At 41.3% G+C, this 13,352-nt stretch overlaps 1 protein-coding gene across 43 annotated transcripts in view; it reads left to right on the forward strand.

The window, feature by feature from the left end:
• EIF4G3 (eukaryotic translation initiation factor 4 gamma 3) overlaps positions 1 to 13,352 on the forward strand; it is a 378,821-nt gene that overhangs the window by 288,720 nt on the left and 76,749 nt on the right. For all 43 annotated transcript variants that reach the window (XM_070079133.1, XM_070079138.1, XM_070079134.1 and 40 more), the window contains 2 exons: positions 1,351 to 1,521; positions 11,053 to 11,250. In XM_070079133.1, coding sequence (XP_069935234.1) covers positions 1,351 to 1,521; positions 11,053 to 11,250 — 369 coding nt within the window. The remainder of the gene's footprint in view (positions 1 to 1,350; positions 1,522 to 11,052; positions 11,251 to 13,352) is intronic.

Consider the following 13,352-nt stretch of genomic DNA (forward strand, 5'->3'; position numbering starts at 1 on the left):
GGAATAATTCTGGAAAAAACTGATGTGTGAATGCTTATCAGCAATGCTTGTGTGTAAGCTTGCCAGCTTAGGGCTCAGACCATGTCACTCCTAGAAGCTGCCTTTTTATAGAAAGCATGACATTTAAGTCTGTAATTCCCTAGCTCTCTGCTGTGGCCCGGGAGGGCAGTGGAGGATGGCCCAAGTGTTTGGGCCCTGCACCCGCATGCGAGACCAGGAAGAAGCTCCTGGCTCCTGGCTTCGGATCAGTGTGGTGGCCATTTGGGGAGTGAACCAATGGAAGGAAGACCTTTCTCTTTGTCTCTCTCTCTCTCACTGTCTGTAACTCTACCTGTCAAATTAAAAAAAAAGTCTGTAATTCCTTCACTGAAGCTTTGTATTAATTCAGAAGTGCAGTGTTGGGGCATCAAGTGAGAGATGATTCTGTTCTCTGTGTCTTGTATGAAGTTTTTGTTTTCTTCCCTCTTGAAATCTAATGGCAGTATTTGCTCAGCATTTAAAGAGTACTGTACCAGAGGAAGTAAAAGTTCTCAACATGTAACAGGTCTGGGAACTAGTAGAGCTTGGTAACAACCTAATATTTAACCTGATTTCCAAGAGTTTAAGACAGCAGCTATTATTAAGATTTTAGTACACAAAACAATTGTTAACTTACCCATTAACTCTTGAAAAAACAAGTTAATTTGGTGAACGTTATGACATGGAGCAAAATCAGTTTTAAAAAAATGAGTATAGTAGATATCTAGCAGGAATTGAGAGATAACCAATACAGTAAGAGAATTTTTGGGGAATAATTTGTCTCTTATTGATGAAATAAGATGGGCTTGTTTTAGTATTCCTGACCCAACAAATTTAAAGGACTCTGTTATGATCTGCTATAGGCTGGGTATCTGAAGAGAATTTTGGTGATGAGGTTGTTTGCATTTCCTTCTGGAATTGTAGAAAGAAACCTAGTTTTTGAAGCAAATGGGTGACTGTAATGATGACTACCCATGAATTTTTATAGTTTTAGAAGTAACCAGTGCAGTGTTACACATTTAGTGAAATGTATCACTTCAGTTAGGAGTAGTCTTTCTTGGTAAGAACACGGCTTTATCAAACGTCATTTTCCATCACTTTGTCTCATTTAGGACTTCAAGATCAAAAATGGTAGTGGTGGAGAACACTGTGTCGATGGTATTCTGAGGTTATTTTTCTTCCTTCCCCAAAAGCGATTTCATCTAACTTGAGTGCCTAATACCAGTGTTTGCATCTAGACATGTTTGGTATGAGCATCAGGCTTGACTTGAACAGCACAGCGGAGACAATAAATTGTAAGTAATCTGAATAGATATGGTGTTCTTGTCCTAGCTGTTGAACGTTGGTCCACGGAGATCTCAGCCTGGCCAGAGAAGAGAGCCCAGAAAGATCATCACAGTTCCTGTAAAAGAAGATGTACACCTGAAAAAGGCAGAGAATGCCTGGAAGCCCAGCCAGAAACGTGACAGCCAAGCTGAGGATCCTGAAAACATTAAAACCCAGGTGAGAACAAGGCACATCCTGATGTTACAGAGTTACAGTGCTGTCGGTTACCCCCCCTCCCCCCTGGATTTTCTTTTTTTCTATTTATTTTTATTTGAAAGTGAGATCTCCCATCTACAAGTACGTTCCTCAAAAGCCCACAACAGCCAGAGCTGGGCCAGGGTGAAGTTGGAAACCTAGAACTCAATCCACTTGGTGGCAGGGATGCACTACTGCTGCCTCCCATAATGTACGTCTAGGAAGCCAGAGCAGAAGCAGAATCAGGACTCAAATCCACACACCCTGATAGGGAACGCAAGCATCGCAAGTGGCACCTTAATTTGCACCAAATATCCACCCCTTCCTTTGACCTCTTTTTTAACCTTATTAATACGTGTAGAGATACCAGTAAATACTTAATAATCTTTTCCTTTGACAGTGTTATTCTAAAAACCATGCCAAACAACGTACTACTTTCTCTTGAAATTGCTTTACTTTTTCAAAATACATACTTTGACTAGGGGGATTATATATATATATATATATATATTTTTTTTTTTTTTTTTTTTTTGACAGGCAGAGTGGACAGTGAGAGAGAGAGACAGAGAGAAAGGTCTTCCTTTGCCGTTGGTTCACCCTCCAATGGCCGCCGCGGCCGGCGCGCTGCGGCCGGCGCACCGCGCTGATCCGGTGGCAGGAGCCAGGAGCCAGGTGCTTTTCCTAGTCTCCCATGGGGTGCAGGGCCCAAGCACCTGGGCCATCCTCCACTGCACTCCCTGGCCACAGCAGAGGGCTGGCCTGGAAGAGGGGCAACCGGGACAGAATCCGGCGCCCCGACCGGGACTAGAACCCGGTGTGCCGGCGCCGCTAGGCGGAGGATTAGTCTAGTGAGCCGCGGCGCCGGCTGACTAGGGGGATTATATATCATAGATGTTAATCATTCAGGCTTAGGTAAATATTTGCTTTTCTTTAAAGTGAATTTTTATATTCTCTGTGATTGAATCTCTTCTTCCTGTGATTAATTATATCTCCTTTTCAGGCCTTCATTTTTAGTAAGTTACAGTTTTTTCTTCCACCCACTGGGTCACTCCCCAAATGACCACATAGCCAGGATAGGCCAGGTTGAAGCCAGGAGCCAGGAGCTACTCCAGGTCTCCCACATGGGTGCAGAGGCACAGGCACTTAGGCCATCTTCTGCTGCTTTCCCAGGCACATTAGCAGGGAGCTGGATGAGAAGTGGAGCAGTCGGGACTCAAAGTCGCACCCTTGTGGGATGTCAGTGCACAGCACTGGCCCCAATAAACTACAATTTAAAAACATCTCTTTTTAGAGACTTATGAGGTAAAACTGAATTCTTTGTATCATTTTGTGCATATTCTGCCCTTAGAACTCCTTATAATAAACTGAATGAATTCCTTTCTTAAATCCATACAAAATTAATTTTTGTGTGCCAAATTATATCAAATGTTTATTCATTTTTTGTTACACACACAATGCCAGTTCCTATCCATAGATTACCTCTTTTTTTTTTTTTTTTTGTGTGTGTGCCCACACCACTTCTTTTGTGCTTGTAATTCACCCTAGTGCTGACTTCATCACTTTGTTTATAAATATCCTCTCTCTGCAGCTAGATTTTGATTGTGTGGAAGGCTTTGTGCTTCACTTATACTGGACATCTAGTAGGTATTCAGTTCTAGCCAGTAAATGATTTTCAACAAATAGTTATTACCTTTTATTATATTTTTCTAGCCTTAAATTATCTTCTAAAATAAGAGAAATTTGAAGATTTCTTATGACAAATAAAATTTCTTATAACAAATGAAACTGAAAGATATTGGGTCCAGGCATTGTGGTGTAGCAGGTTAAGTTACTGCTTATGATGCCAACATCCCTCCTGGTTTTGCCCTGGCTCTGCCCCAACTGTTGCAGACATTTCCAGCAGATGGAAGATCTCTCTCTCTCTCTCTCTCTCTCTCTCTCTCTCTCTCTCTCTCTGCCACTCTGCCTTTTAAATAGGTAAATGGATAATCTTAAGGGAAAAAAACCTGAAAGATAGTATCATAGGTGATATTATACAATTAAAACAGGTACAGTGGCTCCTCCCTCCCATCCCTATTAAACTCTTTTTTTCTTTTTTTAAAAAAGGCTTATTTATTTAAGAAATAGAGAGAGCTGCCATCTAATGATTCACTACCCAAATGCCTGCATAGCCAGGATGGCCAGGCCAAAGCCAAGAGACAGGAATGCAATCTAGGCCTCCTGTGTATGTAATAGGAATTCAGTTACTTGAGCCATCACTGCTGCCTCCCACGGTCTGCTTTATCAAGAAGTTGAAGTCCAATCAGAGCTGGCAATTCAGCCTAGGTACTACAGTATGAGAGGCAGACATCTTAAATGCCAGGCTAATTACCTGCCCCCCACTCAGTGAACTTTTAAATTTTTTTCCTTACAAGAGCAATACTGACTTATTGCTGGAAAACTTGACAAAATTATTTTTTTAATTTAAGTAAATTTATTATTTATTATTTCCTGTTAATATATTCACAAACATTCTAAAAAATCCATATATAAGATTTATTTATTTATTTATCTGAAAGGCGGAGTGTCAGAGACAGAGGTCTTCTATCCTCTGGTTCACTCCCCATGTGCCTGCAACAGATATGGCTGGGCCAGGCCAAAACCAGGAGCCTAAAACTCCATCTGGGTCTCCTTCATGAATGGCAGGAAGCCATGTTCTCGGTCCATTATCTGCTTCCTCCCAGGTACATTAGCTGGAAGCTGGGTCAGAAGCGTGGAGTAACTGGGTCTCAAACCAGGCACTCAGATACAGGCTATAGGTCTCTCAAGCTGCGGCTTAACCTGCTGCACCACATTCCTGCCCCCAGATAGAAATTTTTAAAGAGTTACAAAACATTTGTAAACTTTTTCCGGTATTAAATCATGATGTCTTGGAGTTTATGACTTCATTTTCTTGAGACACAGTTTACATAGAGGAAAATTCACCTTTTTGTGTAAGTTCTGTAGTGTTCTCAAACATACAGAATCATGTAGCTATCACAGTCAAGATATAAAGCATTTCCATCCACAGCTTCCCAAATCCCTTTGCACTGCCTTGTATCCATTCTTTGCCGTGATGCCCACCCATTGCCATCACTGGATCTTTGTCTCTAACATTACTGCTTTTTCCAGAAAAATCACATAAATAGAATAGCTTTGACCACAACTTCTTTCACTTAGCGGGTATGTTTTAGATTCATCCATATTATTACATGTATGATCAGTTGGATTTTTTTAATTGCCCAGCAATATTTCACTATTTAGTTATTTTATACTTTGTTCTTCCATTTATAGGATAAATAGTTTCCAGGTTTTGGTAATTATGAATAAAATTGCTGTAAGCTTTGTTTTTATTGGGTAAATTCCTATCTATGGAATTCAGGAATCTTTTGGTAAATATATGTTTAACATTATTGGGAAATGCCAGACTTTTCCAAAATTGTACCATTTTGCATTTCCATTGTCATTACATGAGGATTTCAGTTATACCTCACCCTCCTCCCACTTGCTATTTTCTGCTTTTAAGATTGTAGCCATTTTGGTGAATGTGCTGTGGTATCTTATTGTAGTTTTTTTTTTTTTTTTTTTTTAAGAAAAACTATGTATTTATTTATTTATTTGAAAGGCAGAATTATAGAGAGGGAGATACAGAGAACCATCTTCCATCCACTGGTTTTACTCCTAGATGTCGGCAATGGCCAGAGCTGGGCCTGGTTGGAGCCAGGCACTTCATCTGAGTTCATTTGGTCCCTGAGTTTGCAGGGACCAAACTCTTGAGCCATTTTCCTCTGCTTTTCCTAGGCCTTTAGCAGGGAGCTGGATCAGAAGTGGAGCAGCCAGGACACAAACTGGCACCCATATGAGATGCCTGCCTTGCAACCAATCACACCCCTGCCTTTTTTTTTTTTTTTTCTCCTTATACATTTGTCATTCGGCTCAGTGGTAAGGTGGCTGTAGAGACACATGTTAGAGGGTAAGTGGACATGGGAAACAAAGGGGACGTCCAGGCACATGGGTGCAGGGAGGGTGGGGAACACCACTTTCACTTTCCTTTGTCTTTTCCTTTAAAAAAAAAAAAAAAGGCAGGGATGCGATTGGCTGGAAGGGTAGAGAACAAACCCCAGAACAGTATGTAAGCTGCAGAGGTGGGTGGTGGGAGCAGCGCCCACCTGGGTGAGAAGGGGGAGACTGTCAGGGCAGTGCTTGCAGCTTCAAGTTCCCCAGGAGTTTGTGTCGGCCCAGCTCATCGTCCTCCTCATCCACATTCACCAGCAGCTTGATGGCTTCGTGGCCCACAGCTTGCTTGAGGGAGTCTGATAAAGACACCTTTAAGTGTCTCTAGTAACGAGCCATTGAAGAATGCCTCAAGGTAGGTGAGCTCAGAGAACTTGATGTCACAGATGATGGAGCCCAGGTCCCGGGACTTGAGCATGGTGTTCGCCTGGTTAAAGCGCTCAAACTGGCACTCAAGTGGGTCCTGCTTGTCAGAGAAGACGTTGCCCTGTAGAGCAGTCTCGTGCTGGCAGTATTCAGCCTTTACCTACTGTGCCAAATGCTGGCCCCTGAACAACCTTTGAATTAATATATCTTCTTTGGTAAAGTTTATGTTCATGTCTTTCATTGTTTTTCATTGGGTTATATATTTTCTTTTTTTAAGATTTATTTATTTATTTGGAAGTCAGAGTTACACAGAGAGAAAAGGAGAGGCAGAGAGAGAGAAAGAGAGGTCCTTTATCTGTCGGTTCATTCCACAATTGGCTGCAACGACTGGAGATGCGCCGATCTGAAGCCAAGAGCTAGGAGCTTCTTTCGGGACTCCCAAGCAGGTGCAGGGGCCTGAGGATTTAGGCCATCTTCTACTGCTTTCCCAGGCCATAGCAGAGAGCTGGATCTGACATGGAGCAGCCAGGACTAGAACCAGCACCCATATGGGATGACGGCACTGCAGGTGGCAGTTTTACCCACTACACCACAGTGCCGGCCTCTGTAGCCAATATTTAATTTCTTCTTAGGTAAACACAAATACCAAAGAGACGTACTCTAATTTCTTGAAAGGCAAGAAGAATATCTTAACATGTGCATTCCACAAAATATGTGCAGCACAACGTCTTACACATTGTAGGTCCTCTAAAAAATGTTTCAGAGCCTTTCCATAGTAAGAATGATAAACATCACAGAGGCACAGAAAAATCAGTGAATCCAACAACATATTGTCCCCAGAATAGTAACAGTGCCAGCGCACAACCACATCAGCAATACAGGCCCCACAAGCAAATTCAACCTGGATATCAAAGTCTCCCACCATGCACCACAGGAGGAATGACTACTCCCTGACCTTCATGAGTTGAATAAAGAGCCCAAGCACCAAGACACTCAGGGAAAAGTGAAAAAGAGACACCTGGAGAGGGAGAAACACTATGGTGGGGAAGACAGGGGAGTGCCCTGGAGTTTGAAGCAAGGGAGCAGGACCTCTTACCACTTCAATGTCTTCATCTTCTTTTAAAGATTTATTTATTTATTTGAAAGGCAGAGTTACAGAGAGGCAGAAAGAGAAAAAGAGAGTGGGAGGTCTTCCATCTGCTGGTTCACTCCCCAAATGCTGCGACGGCCGGAGCTGGGCTGATCCAAAGCCAGGAACCTGGAGCCTCTTCCAGGTCTCCAATACAGGTGCAGGTGCCCAAGGATCTGGGCCATCCTCCACTGCTTTCCCAGGCAATAGCAGAGAGTTGGGTCAGAAGTGGAGCAGGCCACTCATGAGGCCGGCGCCGCTGCTCACTAGGCTAATCCTCCGCCTAGCGGCGCCGGCACACCGGGTTCTAGTCCCGGTTGGGGCGCCGGATTCTGTCCCGGTTGCCCCTCTTCCAGGCCAGCTCTCTGCTGTGACCAGGGAGTGCAGTGGAGGATGGCCCAGGTGCTTGGGCCCTGCACCCCATGGGAGACCAGGAAAAGCACCTGGCTCCTGGCTCCTGCCATCGGATCAGCGCAATGCGCCGGCTGCAGTGCGCCGGCCGCGGCGGCCACTGGAGGGTGAACCAACAGCAAAGGAAGACCTTTCTCTCTGTCTCTCTCTCTCACTGTCCACTCTGCCTGTCAAAAAATAAAAAAAAATAAATAAATAAAAATTAAAAAAAAAGAAGTGGAGCAGCCAGGACTCGAACCAGCACCCTTATGGGATGCCGGCACTGCAGGTGGTGGCCCTACCCACTATGCCAAGGGCCGGCCCCGGGTTATATATTTTCTTATCACCGAGTTTTCAGTTTTTTATATAATGGGTCTTCAGAGACTTCATGGAAAATGCATATGAAAATGAGAAGCCGGTGCTGTGGTATATGGGACGAAGCTGCCACCTGTAGCACCAGCAACTGAAAAGGACACCGGTTTGAGTCCTGGCTGCTCTGCTTCTGATCCAGCTTCCTGCTAAAGTGCCTGAAAAGGCAGCAAAGAATGGCCCAAGTCCTTGGGCCCCTGCATCTACATGGAGACCTTGAAGAGGCTTCTGGCTCCTGGCTTCAGCCTGGCCCAGCTCTAGATGTTGGGTCCATTTGAGGAGTGAGCCAGCAGATGGAAGATCTCTTTTATCTCTGACTGTTCCTCTCTCTGTAGCTCTGCCTTTTGAATAAAATAAAAATCAATCTTAAAAGAAAAGTAAGATTGATGATAGTTGAAACTGAAGGACATCACGTTGAGTGGTATGAGGTAGACACAGAAAGACAAATACTACATTTTCTCCTCTATATGTAGGAGCTAAAATTAAGAAAAAAAAGGGGGGGGTCTGCCTCTCTTGGAGCCCCTCCTGCCCCCCAGGCCACTTCAGTATGTGTTGTAGTGAGTAAACCTGCTGCCTGCAACTCTGGCATCTCTGGATGCGTCTCCCAGATGCTTCCCTTTCCACCCAGCTGCCTGCTAATGGCCTGGGAGAAACAGAAGATGCCCTAAGTGTTTGGGCCCCTGCAACTCAAGCAGGAGACCCAGATGAGGTCCTGTCTCCTGACTGCTGGCTTTGGTGTGGCCCAGCCCTAGCCGTTGCAGCCATTTGGAGAGTGAACCAGTGGAGGGAAGACCTCTCTCTCATGTATCAGTTTTGCTGTAAATACAGTGTTTTGTCAAACTTAGTGTTAAATCTTTGTCAAACAAATTGATAATAATTATATACTACTAGTTTTAATGATTTTGTTGCTTAAAATTTACTTTATGAGTGAAGTTGAACATCTTTTTGTTTGATTATTGTACATAGTTAGCCCTTGTTTGTTTTCCTGCTGGGCTGTCATCTTTGTACTTTTTATTTGTTGAACTCTTTAGTTAGTAGACCCATTAGGCCTTTTACAATAATATAAATTAAATATATGTCATCAAAAATAATAAATAATAAATATCTAGTTGAATAGAAAGGCTGCATTTAACAGTGTCTTCCATAAAATGTTTTTTATTTTGATAATACTCTGTTTATCAATTTTTTATTGATTGTTTTGGTTGTTGTCTAAGAAATCTTTGCATAATTCAAGAACACAAAGCTTTTGTTCAGTGTTATCTTCTAGAAGCCTATAATTTTAGATTTTACTCTTTTTTAATTAATTTATTTGAGGGGCAGAGACTGCTGGTTCATTCCCCAGATACCCACAAGTACAGAACTGGGCCAAGTCAAAAATGAGAGCTGGAAACTGCACTAGGCCTTCCACGTGGGTGGCAGAGTCCAGTCACTAGGGCCGTCACTGTTGCCTTCCAGGCTCTGCATTAGGAAGAAAATGGAGTCAAGAACCTGAGCTGGAAATTGAACCTAAAATGCCCACTCAAGATTGTACGTTTAATTCTGTGATCCAGTTTTAGTTAAGTTTTGTAAAAGGTGCAAGATATGAATACAAGTTCATTTTTTGTTCTGATGGATATTCAATTTTTCTAACAACATATATTGAAAAGATTCTTTCCTCCATTGAATTTTCCTTCCATCTTTTCTGAAAGTCAGTTCATTATATACGTGTAAGTCTATTTCTAGACTCTCTTCTGTACAGTTTATATAGTAACTTTATATACTAAAATGTTGAAAGGTTCTGTTACTCCTCAAACTTTATTTTTCAAAATTGTTTAGGCTCTTCTAGTTTTTTTGCCTTTCCATATGATTTACAGAGTCACTTGATGAATTTTTACCAAAAATAAAAACCGAAATTCACTACTAGGATTTTTGTAAATAATATAGTTCTCCATTGATTTAGGTCCTCTTTGATTTCTTTCTTTACTAATTTGTAGTTTTCATCATACAGCTCCTGTAGGTATTTTGTTCAATCTTAAACTATGTACTTAATGAGTTTGGATGCTATTATAAATGGTACTTAAAAAAATCTGCATTTTTAATTATTCATTGCTAACATATAGAAATATGGTTGACATTTGCATTTTGAACATTGTATCCTATAATTGCTAGACTCAATAATTGTAGTGTCTGTTTTTGGACTTTCTCATGATTTTCTATGTAGACAACTATCATCTGTGAATAATGGGTTTATTTCTTCTTCTCTAGTGTGTTATTAAGAATAATGAGGGCCGGCGCCACGGCTCACTAGGCTAATCCTCCGCCTGCGGCGCCGGCACACCGGGCTCTAGTCCCGGTTGGGGCGCCGGATTCTGTCCCGGTTGCCCCTCTTCCAGGCCAGCTCTCTGCTGTGGCCAGGGAGTGCAGTGGAGGATGGCCCAGGTGCTTGGGCCCTGCACCCCATGGGAGACCAGGAGAAGTACCTGGCTCCTGCCATCGGATCAGCACGGTGTGCTGGTCGCAGCGCACCAGTTGCGGCGGCCATTGGAGGGCAAACCAACGGCAAAGGAAGACCTTTTTCTCTGTCTCTCTCTCTCACTGTCCACTCTGCCTATGGGGGGAAAAAAAAAAGAATGATGAGAACAGACAATTTAGCTTCATCCCCTAAGAGCAATCAGTGTTTCACTCTTTAGATTGTAGATACCCTTTTTGTCTTGAGGATGATCTCTTCTGTTCCTAAACTGATGAGTTTCTTTCTGCAACATCTCTTAGAAGATATCTGCATCGTATTTCATACCATTCCATACCATACTTATATTGTGCCATAATTTAGACAAAGTTCTATTTTTGAATGTTGAAATTAACTTCTCTAAAGGGTTATATGATAGAAGTTATTGATCAAAATCTTTGTATGTATCGCTAAATATGAATAATTTTATAATATTGTAACTACTTGTTCAAAGGGTACATCACAGTTTTAAAGCTTTTAATACATATTGCCAGGATACCCTTAGATACATACTGGCTGATGCTCTCGCCAGCAAGATGTGACTAAAGCCGGTTTCTAGATGTCTCATCAGTAGTAATAAGAAGGTGTTAAAATTGATGGATTTAATCACTTCTGTAACTAGCCCACAATCTTTAATAATTTGAGGAATTGAATTAGTTATTAGAAACAAACCTTACATCAAGCATCATGTTATCCTAGTTATTCTAATGTGGTTTTTTTTTCTTCTTTGTGGCCCTTCTAGGAACTTTTTAGGAAAGTTCGGAGTATCTTAAATAAATTGACACCGCAGATGTTCAACCAACTGATGAAACAAGTGTCAGGACTTACTGTTGACACAGAGGAGCGGCTGAAAGGAGTCATTGACCTGGTCTTTGAGAAGGCTATTGATGAACCCAGTTTCTCTGTGGCTTACGCAAACATGTGTCGATGTCTAGTAACGGTAAGAAGAGAGGAAGGAGTAAAACGAGAAATCTCCAAGAGGTATATTCTCCCCTCACTGCACATTCTTCCCAGAAGTCTCATTGGGGCCACGTAAAGGGGAGAATATATTTTTAGCACTTACTAACAAAGCATCCTCGTTGTATAAGGAGAATCTTCCTTTATTGCAATATATACTCACCTCTGGTCGGGGTTTGGAGACAGGATTGAAATGGGCATGTGATGATCTCATCCATCTTGTTCCAGAGGTTTCCAAGCTTTACATTAGTAACAGAAATTACTGTCATGGGCAGCCAGTTTCTCCCTATGGCTTGCTTTTACCTTTAGTTAAATTTGGAAAAAAAAAAAAATCAAAACAAAACACAGTTACTTCTAATTCTAGCCTCCACGATAATGAAAGGACAGCTGTCTTATGGTGAGAAGGGTTCATAACTAATCATTTCATCTGTTAAAAGCATTAGATATCTCTTTTTATATTATCCACAGCCATTTACTCTGCACAGCCTGTCAGTGCTAGGGCAAGACAGAATGGAGACCAAAGACCTTGTGATTAATGTTCATTGCCCTCTTCTATTCTGCAGTCATTAAACTGCCATGTACCATCTGGGTTTTCCCTTCCTGTTACTGTTACCAAAGTACTTGTGTCAGAAATGTATGATCTTTAACATGTGGGTTTTTTCCTAAATTACTACAACTCATTTCATCATACCTCATTTCTTAGAGACAAGCTATGAAAATACAAAATTCTATCATTCTACCAATATTTTTGAATACTTATGTCAAAGACAGGTAAGTCTGTTGGAAGTTAGCAAAGTTACATCTCCTATTTTTAATACCCTAAACAATAGGGTGGCTGCATTGCAGGTTAAGCCGCCACCTACTGCACCAGCATCCCATATGGGCACTGGTTGGTGTCCTGGGTGCTCCACTCCTGATCTGGGACCCTGCTAATGCACTTGGGAAAGCAGCAAATGGAAGACCTCTCTTTATCACTTGCATTCTCTCTTTCTTTCTTTCTCTCTTTCTGACTCTGTCTTTCAAATAGATAACATAAATCTTAAAAAAACGAAACAAAAAAAAAACCTTTCTTTCTCTTTCTTTCTCCTTTTCTCTCTGTATGTCTGCCTTGCAAGTCAATAAATAAATCTAAATTAAAAAAAAAAAAACTAACATCCATATTGAAAATAAAATAGGATTCATCAGAAAAAGACAAGTCACATTTTGTAATATAGCAGTGTGTTGTTACTTGAATGGGTGATTTAAACCCAAAACATATATTGGAGGAAAAAGAAATCGTATTGGTGTGAGAGTGACAAATTTTCATGGTGCAAATAAAGCTCCAGTTGAACCTGGGATCATGAGGGGTGCGAGTATAGAGAACAAAGGAAGTAGTCCAGGCAAGGTCACGTCCAAAGCATCAAGCATGACATAATGGCTGCAGACTCTGGCTTAGCAGTCTCACTGTTACGGGTTTAATATTTAAGCTTTACAATTAAGTATTTTTATTTAAACTAAATATACTTTGCCACTTGCTAAGTTTATACCCTTAGAATAGTTTACTAATCTCAGTTTTAATCCATAAAATAAGTTCATATAATGTATGATATTATGAGGACAAATCAAATGAGGTTATCTTAAGTTCCTAACTCAGTATTTGGCCTGTAGTAAGTCATAAATAAATTGAAACCATATTGGTGATTGGTGATGGGAAGTGTTCTAAGTCCAGACTGTGCAGTTCTGGAAATGCCAGCTACAGAGTGAAGTTGATTATAATAATAGAAACCATCTATGTGTTGCTTTGAACAATTATTACAAGCCCAAATGTTGTGTCCTTTTGGGCAGTGAACCAGCCGATGGAAGTTTCCTCTCTGTGTGTCTGTGTTTCTCTGTTCTTCAAATAAGATTTAAAAAAAAAAAAAAGTAAATAAAAATTGTTTCAAAATTAGGAGCATTTTTCACCAAAGGATATCTTGAAAAGAATAAAATGAAGCCACACAGAAGAAGATAATTGCAACTTAACCTAACAGTCAGAAAATAGCTCAGGTTTCTATATGTATAAGAGACTTACACAAACACTTCATTACCACCATATGCTGCTATTGA

The sequence above is a fragment of the Oryctolagus cuniculus genome, chromosome 7, assembly GCF_964237555.1.
Source record: "Oryctolagus cuniculus chromosome 7, mOryCun1.1, whole genome shotgun sequence".
Classification (NCBI taxonomy): domain Eukaryota; kingdom Metazoa; phylum Chordata; class Mammalia; order Lagomorpha; family Leporidae; genus Oryctolagus; species Oryctolagus cuniculus.